Raw genomic sequence first — 9,933 nt, forward strand, 5'->3', positions numbered from 1 at the left:
CCTCCTCGAACGTATCCCCCCAAAAAATTTGCCGATTCAAGAACCTCCTCGCATATTTTAAAGCTCCGTATACCTTTACACAATAAATTTTAAAAAATATCCCGCAGGTAGATCATGACTCACTTATTTGTATACCTACATGTCCCAAAACCGTATACCTTTGTGTACAATAAGTTAAGAGATATATCGAAAACATTACCAGTTCATTGAGAAGCGTCGAAGGATAAACATAGTAATTGTTTTCATCTAGGTAAACAGGTTACATATAAAGATAAATTTTTAATAACATAACCTAAATAAAGATACATTTTTAATAAAGATAAATTTTTAATAATTTCGTCAAAATAACATAACCTTCTCAAGTTAATTGACCTCCTCCTCTCTTCATCGAATCTCCTCCGACCCTCAAAAGAATCGCCGATTCAAGAACCTCCTCTCCTCATCGAACCTCCTCTGACCCCCAAAAAATTTGCCGATTCAAGAACCTCCTCCTAGAACGCAGGTTCGAGGAGGAGGTTCTTGAATCGGCGAATCTATACTACTAGTTAGGATCGTAATTGTGTAACTTACGATACAGGGGGTGCTATATTTTCTTTTTTTTGTATGCGTTTACAGCAACATTTTGGTTAAGTTGTATAAACTTTATTCTTATAATTTGAGAACTTTGTTCCAATTGTCATTACATATTTTTTTATATACCCACGTATATTTACATGTGTATACATGAACGTTTTTCTACGATTACATATAATATAGATACTCTTTCTTCAGTTCCAAATGTGGTTGTTGGTTATTTGTTCTCATTCCTTTCTGTAACTCTAAATTCGGACTTGATTAGGGTGTGGTCAAGTACGTTCGTAAAGGTTTTATATAAGTCCGTGGCGCCCATTAACATCTTTGAATATTACTTTAAATCCACGCCGTCTCCACTGTCTAAAGGCTGGCTGAGGTAAGTAAACCTTTACGTAACCTTGACATCGTCTGGTGTTTTGTTTGCCCTTTTGCTTGTTTAAAAAGAAGTGCCACAAGACGATTTTCCAATAATTTAAAACGTTTTAAAGCAACATTGTAGGAATTTCCCAAATCCGGTTGGTTTTGTTTGAAAGGTAACGATACAATGAAACGTCCATCGGTATCACGTGGATAATTATCTTTGTAATGATTTTCACACTTTTCGTCGTCTATCGTCATAGATTTAATTTCAGGAATTGATTCGAGCTCCCAAAAACGTCGCATTGATGAATCCAAGGATTCTTCCATCGTAGAAATGCATGTTGATAAGGAAGTCGTTGATAATTCAGCTTTACCCATTAATATCCAGCCGAAAATGGAATGGAGAGCTACAGGATCATTCTGATCACCTCACACTCGACCACCAGTAAAAAGTTGAGGAATTAATTCTGCACCCAATAACAAGTCCACTTCCTTCGATGGGGAGTGATGTTCTGGATGGAAATCAAGATATTTAAGATGATCATAGGACCGAATAATAGAGGATAGTGATGGTTGAGCAGAACAAATCGAGGAGGTAACTATGGCTTTGAGATCAAAGATAAAGTTTTGGGATTGGCATGATTGGATAGTACAGTTGACAATTCCTTTATTGCAGACTGAAGTCATTGAATTTAATCCATGAATCTCCACTGACGAATTACTTTGGCGGGGCAGACGAAGTCGTTGCAATAACTTTGTCGTAATAAAATTTGACATGCTTCCCAAATCAATCAGAGCCCGTGCCAAATGAAATTGACCAAATTGATCACGGATATTTACAAAGGCGATTGGCAAAATGACTTTTCGAGTACTTTCGTTCGTTGCCGTCCTATTTGTATTACATGACATGGTTCCCACATGGACCGCTGGAGAATTTGACGATTTGAAATGTAATAAAGTATGGTGATGCTGATTGCAAGTACGACATCTATGGGTCGATGAACAGTTGTGAGTTGTATGGGTTTTACTCAAACAGTTCCGACATAGTGCTTTCTCACGAACCAGCTGCAATCGATCAGCTGCTGATTTGGACGTAAATAGATTACATCGATATATCGGATGATTTTCTTTACATAAGATACATTGAATATTGCTTGAAGGAGATGAACCTTGTTCAATTTTTAAGTTCACTAACTTACTTAACTTATTGTAGGAAATTTTATCATTAGACGTTAACAGTACAGATTCCAATGCCTTTGCGTTCTTTTCCAGAAACACAATCAGTTGTTTATACGATGGAATTTCAAATTCGTATGTTCAGATTCGAAAGCCGTTTTAGTGGAAGAATTCAATTTTTGGAGAAGTGTATTAACCCTTCCGCGTGGAGTGCCGTACACGTGTACGTCATGCATAAAATTATTTCTACTGCGGAGTGCCGTACACGTGTACGCCATAAGATCGCATACTATCGGTGAAAAAAGTGAAGGCCTCACTTTAAATATTGATATCTTCGTAACCGCGCGATGAAAAAAATTCCGGTAAAGTTAATTGTAATCACTGAACATTTCTACGTAACATATGTTAATATGAAAATTTTCGGATAAGCGGTTTTCTTTTTATCGCGAGTTAAATGAAAAAAGTATCCGTTTTTTTACGGTACCCGCAACTTTGTCAACTTTGCGTTTTTTTTTCTCAAAAACTATCGTACGAAAAAATTTGAATTTTGAACAGGTGGTAGCCTGATGTGTTCTTAATGAGTGGCATATTTTATTTTTTCAATATTCCATATAGTTTCGCGAAAAATCGCGGTTTAGTAGGATGCGGTTATTTCGAATACGACCTGGCGGATTTCAACGCGGTTTTTACCAAAATATGTTAAATAATGTCGGTTGTCGGATTCCATTATCAGTTTTTCAAAATTAGGGCTCCCTAATTTTTTAAGAGCGATTTAATGGACTTACAAATTAAAGAGAAACAGAAATAAGCCATGCGGGGAGAGGGAGGTCCGGCCAATCTGAACAGAGTTGAAGACGTTCGTTTACGGAAAAATACGAAAGAAACTGGAAAGTAACAAAATAACAAAACGTTATAAAATAAAGTTAAATGAATACGTGAGTATCTTATTCGATTTGCGATAGGTCAGTAAAAAGATGTATATATTTTACAAAATACTGACTGTATTTTTTTATTAGGATTTTGCTATATCATTATGACTTCAAGCCGAAAATCAGAAACGAAATATCTCTCTGATGAGTTATCGAATAGGGAAACTAGTGATTCCTCATCAATTTGCACCGATGATACGGAATTTATTGATGAAATCAATGAACCTGTCTTACCAAATGACATTTTTGTTTGGAATGATATGGGCACATACAATAGTCACCGGGAAATATTTGATGAAGACGACGGTCCGCAAAATGAAGCAAAAGAGAAAACTGAACCTATAGACATTTTTGAACTATTTTTCCCAATTGAATTTGTTGAAACTATTGTTGAACAAACAAATCTATACGCACAACAGAAGAGAGCATCGCTAGGTATGGTTTTTCCTCTCAGATCAAGAATGAATGAATGGAAAAACGTAACAGCAGAAGAAATTTATGTAGTGTTTGGATTTTATATGCTGATGGGAATAATTCAAAAACCGACGATACGATCTTACTTTTCTAAAAAGGACATAATAGGTACACCCATCTTCAACAAAATAATGACTTTGGATAGATTTGAATTAATTACCAACTTTCTTCACTTTGTTGGCAATGACACCATCAATGCTTTTGAAGGCCCAAAGAAATTATTTAAAATTTATCCTATAATAAAGCATTTGAATAATGTATTCCAAAAATATTATTTACTTGGGCGTAACATTTCAGTGGATGAATCTCTTACATTGTGGAAAGGAATATTATCCTTCAAACAATTTATTCCACTAAAATCTGCCCAATTTGGGATAAAGACATATGAACTATGCGAATCAACAACTGGGTACTTATGGAAATTCATAGTTTATACCGGAAAAGATTGCGAATTTACGTCACCTCTCATTACGCAAAATATGATGAAAACCTGTAAAATTGTTTTACAGCTTGTAGAACCATTACTACATAACGGCCATACTTTATGGATGGACAACTTTTATAATTCCGTAGAACTGGCGAAACAGTTGAAGACGTGGGGTACAGATTGTGTGGGAACGTTACGCCTAAATAGGAAGAATACACCCCCTATAATAAAAAAAACAAAATTACAAAAAGGAGAAATAATAGCCAAACATTGTGAAGCCATAACCATATTGAAATGGATGGACAAAAAGCCAGTTACTATGATTTCGACACATCACGGGCAAGAAACTGGTTGTATTATAAAAAGGAATAGAGAAGTTTCAAAACCTGTTAGTGTCATAGATTACAACAAAAACATGGGTGGAGTGGATTTGAAGGATCAAATGTTAGAAGGCTATTTATTGGAAAGAAAAAAAATGCATAAATGGTATATAAAACTGTTTAGAAAGTTACTAAATGTTAGTATACTAAACAGTTTCATCATTTACAAGCGAAATAAACAACAAAAAGTCGACCATTTAAAATTTCGAGTTCAACTGGTAGAACAAATTTTTGCGAAATATGTAAATGAGGTCCAGAGAAAGGTTCCATGTAGACATTCTCAAGACAAAAATGTATCAAGACTTACTGATCGTCATTTTATTGAAAAAATTCCTCCAACTCAACAAAAAGCTAAACCGCAAAAAAGATGTGTTGTTTGCTACAAACGTGGACGCAGGAAAGAAACAATTTACTGGTGCCCTGATTGTGAAGCTGGACTATGTTTGGAATCGTGTTTCAAGATATACCACACACTAGAAAATTATTAATGAAGCATTTTTTGTTAAAAAAAAAAATAGATAAAAACAATTAAACTAATAGCTAGAAATGTTTGTTTCATAAAAAAAAATTAAGTAATATGACAATATGACACAAATTTAAAAGTTTTCGTTTAACTTCCTTCTACCGAACTACTTTCTTCACAATTTTTAATTTTGTTTTTAATATACATCAAGAATAATGATAATTATTATTATAATAAAAATTGATAATGACGCCACGAAGCGAACAGAACAGTAATAATAACGCCAGCACTATTTCTTCAACTCTATTCAGATTGGCCGGAACCTCCCTCTCCCCGCATGGCTTATTTCTGTTTCTCTTTTATTTGTAATTCCATTAAATCGCTCTTAAAAAATTAGGGAGCCCTAATTTTGAAAAACTGATAATGGAATCCGACAACCGACATTATTTAACATATTTTGGTAAAAACCGCGTTGAAATCCGCCAGGTCGTATTCGAAATAACCGCATCCTACTAAACCGCGATTTTTCGCGAAACTATATGGAATATTGAAAAAATAAAATACTCATTAAGAACACATCAGGCTACCACCTGTTCAAAATTCAAATTTTTTCGTACGATAGTTTTTGAGGAAAAAAATCGCAAAGTTGACAAAGTTGCCGGTACCGTAAAAAAACGGATACTTTTTTCATTTAACTCGCGATAAAAAGAAAACCGCTTATCCGAAAATTTTCATATTAACATATGTTACGTAGAAATGTTCAGTGATTCCAATAAACTTTACCGCGATTTTTTTTATCGGACGGTTACGAAGATATCGATCCCAAAACTACCGACAGTAGAGAAGATCGCATAGAGTAGATCGCATTACCGCAACTCACATAGTAATTGAAATTTTTAACTTCCACGCGGAGGGGTTAAACAGTAAAAAATCCCATTGATCCACGGGGAATTTCAAGGTTCGAAAACCTTCGACATTTTCATGGAAGGTGTCAATGATTGAACGAAAACCTCTGGCAGAATCTTCCTTCAGAGGCTTTAAATTAATCAGTTCATTGAAATAAAGTGTCGCTAGATGGCGTTTATTCTGATATCTGCCTTTTAGTGTGTCATAGGCAATCTCGTAATTAGCATCAGTTACTGGAAGTCCTTTCAAAAGATTGAAAGCTTCTCCTTTTAATGAGATGAGTAGGTACTGATACTTAGCAATAGAAGACAAGGATTTGTTTTCATGTACCATGGTTTTGTACATATCAAAAAAAGTGTGCCAATCTTTGTAATTACCGTCAAACGTAGGTAACGTTAATTTATTAAGTTTTGGGCTTGATGTTGAAGAAGGAGCTTCCTTTGTCAAATCAGGTTTTGGAGATAAGTGTAGAGATAAAGCTTTAATTGTATAGTATGCGGTATCAGCTTTAATACGAATTTCGTCATGGGCAGGAAAATCATCATCTTCAATGAGTCCAATAATTTGATTGTGGCTCTCTTGAAATGCATTGTAATTTTTTTCAGCGTCTTGAGCTCTTGCGGAGAAGATAAGTTTTTGGACAGGATCATCGGGTAAATTTTGACCGAGAGCCAAGGATTCAAGTAAACGATTATAGAAACCGTCACGACGCAGGGTAAGTCTGGTAAGTTTATCACTCATAATGGCAGTTAATAAAAATAAATCCAAGAAATTAATTCTAATCCCCACAGAAAATGGAGAAAAAAATAATAAACTCAAAACTCGAAGAAATAAATTCCAAGTTGGATTTTGAATAAAATAAAGGATAAATAAAATAAATTTCAAAAGGAAAATAAACGAGAAAAACAGAAAGATTAATTGTAATTCGTGCAAAATAAATGATAGAGAATTCCAGGTGAATAAATCACGATGAGGAAAGTAATTTTAAAAAATAAAGAATTTATATTTCAAAAAACAAAGAAAGAAAACCCAAAATTAAACGAAATCTGACGCTAAAAATAGCGTAACAAGTTTCAGGTTCTCCAGATGTCCCACAAGAGATCGGAACAACGTGGAAGAACGCAAAAAACGTGGGTTAATAATCGAAAAATTGTAATAATACGACGTAAAAACGCAAAAAAACCAAATAAAGATAATTAAACAATTTATAAATGAATTCCGGAAAGGATCCGGCTCGAAGGACCAATGTTCGCGCGGCAAATAACCGGGAAACAAAAAAATTAGGTGTTGGTTCTTAATTGAAACAAAATTATAATGAAGACAAATAATAAAACAAAAAAATCGCAAATGACTAAATTTAATAAATGAAATTGAAATTATAATTACCTTAGATTTAATCTAACGGTAAGCGTGGGTGGACGTGCTTGCAGAACGTGGTTATTTTTTAACGATTAACACGTGCGATCGAAAATGTGATTTTTTTTTGTGTTTTAAAGTTGAAAACTCCAGGTTGAGCCGGCGCACATGCGCACATAACTCAGACCTGGGGTGAAGATAAAAAGGTTAAATGTAGGACAAACAATGAGCCTGAAGGTAACGGTAAATTATTTGACTAAAGAAGAGTTGTCATATGAATTGTGGGTGCGTGGCATAGAACCGACAACGGTCGATGACATGCGCAGAAAGCTTCCCCTTTGCTTACAGAAAGAGAAGTTGGGAACATACGATGAATTGGGATATCCTGATTATCCATATACGCAGGAAGAAGATTTGAAAGCGCTTCATCCTAAACTTAAAGAAATAGCTGAAATGCTGAGTAAATTTCCCAGTAAGGATTCTCGTAAAATTGAAACGAAATTGTGGCATACACTTGGGCGTATTAAACGCATGGGCGAATCGGAAGAAAGAGCAAAAGTGTTGACGGAAGCAATGGAACTCAACACCAAATATATGTCTGTTGTATCTGCATTAACACGGCCGCTTGAATTAGAAGTTTTAGAACAACCCTTGAATATATCATTAAATTTTTCTTCGCCGTCTGGAGCATCGTCTCCACAGGTAAATATTCCTGTAAGCCGTGAACAACATATAAAGATCGTACCAGTGCATAAATGGGACGTGAAGTTTTCAGGAAAACCTGGTTCATCTGTTGGAGCGTTTTTTAGAAAGGATAGACGAGCTTTCATCGGCTAGAGGAATTCCTAAAAACCAAGTGTTTTTGTCAGCATTGGATTTGTTTGAGGGACCGGCTGTCGCATGGTATCGTTCTATTCGGAGATCTGTTTCTTCTTGGGCGGAGTTGGAGTCGTCGTTAAGAGAAGAATTTCAACCACCGGATTATAACGAACACCTTATGGAAGAAATTAACCCTTAGCTACACGCGCTCTACGTTCAGACCTCTCTACACGCGCGCGGTACTGCGTACCGCATTTGAACTTTTAACCGTTTCATCGGTACAGTGCGAAATATTAATACCAAAACTGATTCGTATGTTTGCAAAATATCAATAGTTAGTAAAAGAAACGATTGGGAAACAAATTTATAATTTTTTTTTTTTAATTAAGACGACATTGCATCGTTAATACAAGATCTACATTTTGAAAATCTCTCACAATGGTTTTTGCACACAAACCTTGTGCACTCGGTACAACGTACGGTTGTTGTGTTATTTTTGTGTTTTCCGCATTCGTGGCATGGACCTCGTCTTCTTTGGTCAGGAACCGCTTGCTTCTCTGGGACATCTTGATATCTAGCCAGAAAACTTTTTATATCCTGCGGAAGGTTGGCTATCTTAGCTCTTTCTTTTAGGTGATTTTCAAGAAGGCTAAAAGACAATGACTCTAGAAAATCCATCCTCGTCTTTGGTTTCTCAGCAGTCATCATGTGATTGCCAACATATATAATATGGGAATTTACTCCCGCTATATCCAAAAATCTAAAAAACATAGTAAGCGGCCATCTCCGGGTTCTTCTTTTAGTCGAATAATTCCCACACTTTTCGTCAACTGCATCAACACCTCCTTTTGTCGCATTGTAGTCTAATATAATAATTGGTTTTCCATTCTCCTCGTCTACTTTTCCTTCGTCGTGCATTGTGGAAATAAGAATTACGCTTTTATTTTTTTTCGGAGCGTAAGAAACTAATGTGACGTCGTCTTGGAAACCAAAAATGGAAGACCCGACATCCCGATTTTTATTGGGCAAGAATTGAGGTGGAATCTCGGGTTTGTTTTTCTTCATTGTTGCGATGAAGGTGAGTCCATTTTCTTTCAAATATATCGCTAGCTGATAACTTGAGTAGTAGTTGTCTACTGTGACATTCCTATTGCTGTTCAGAATGGTTGATACCAACCCATTCACTATATCCATTGGTTTGTTGGAAACTGAAAATGGCCCGTCAGGTTGCTTCCCACAATATATTTCAAATCTAAAGACATAGTGTGTTTTGGCATCTGCTAACACATAGAGTTTGATACCGTATTTCCCAGGTTTATCAGGTAAGTAAACTATAAACCCACAGCGACCTCGGAACGGGTGTAACATTTCGTCTATTGTTACAAATTCTGATAGGCAATAATTGCGTTGACAATTTTCATGTAGATTGGTGTAAAGTTCCCTAATTGGTGCCAGTTTATCCGTAGCCCTTCGTTGCTGCCGTGTTCTTTTATCGTCAAATCTAAGAGATTGCAATAAAAATCTAAATCTATTTATTCCAAATGTTGCTCTGCATATCATCATCCCAGTGCCATTCGTTTTCCAAGCTCGAGATACGTTAGCTCGGCTGCTTTTGTTTGTTCCTAAAAGGAATAAAATTCCCATTAACGCCATTATTTCGAAGCGTGTTGTTATCCTACAATCCCTCTCTCTTTGGAAACCCTGACTTTCCCTTTTCTTATCAATGTATACATTAGTGTGTTCTACAATTCTGTCAATCATGTTTAGATCAAACAATTTTAAAAAGACATCCATTTCGGTAGACACATCTTTTGCATTGCGCGTAGGCCCGGGTACTGGGTACTTATGGAAATTCATAGTTTATACCGGAAAAGATTGCGAATTTACGTCACCTCTCATTACGCCAAATATGATGAAAACCTGTAAAATTGTTTTACAGCTTGTAGAACCATTACTACATAACGGCCATACTTTATGGATGGACAACTTTTATAATTCCGTAGAACTGGCGAAACAGTTGAAGACGTGGGGTACAGATTGTGTGGGAACGTTACGCCTAAATAGGAAGAA

The 9,933-nt window shown here is 35.7% G+C and overlaps 2 protein-coding genes across 2 annotated transcripts; one reads left to right on the forward strand and one right to left on the reverse strand.

The window, feature by feature from the left end:
- Positions 1-3,142: 3,142 nt before the first annotated feature.
- Positions 3,143-4,807, forward strand: LOC139432700 (piggyBac transposable element-derived protein 4-like). Its single transcript, XM_071201464.1, has one exon. It carries the CDS (start codon positions 3,143-3,145, stop codon positions 4,805-4,807), a length of 1,665 nt encoding a protein of 554 aa, XP_071057565.1.
- A 3,440-nt stretch (positions 4,808-8,247) lies between these two features.
- On the reverse strand, positions 8,248-9,516 carry LOC139432701 (piggyBac transposable element-derived protein 4-like). The gene has a single exon (XM_071201465.1). It carries the CDS (start codon positions 9,514-9,516, stop codon positions 8,248-8,250), a length of 1,269 nt encoding a protein of 422 aa, XP_071057566.1.
- Positions 9,517-9,933: the final 417 nt, after the last annotated feature.

The sequence above is a fragment of the Onthophagus taurus genome, chromosome 2, assembly GCF_036711975.1.
Source record: "Onthophagus taurus isolate NC chromosome 2, IU_Otau_3.0, whole genome shotgun sequence".
NCBI lineage: Eukaryota > Metazoa > Arthropoda > Insecta > Coleoptera > Scarabaeidae > Onthophagus > Onthophagus taurus.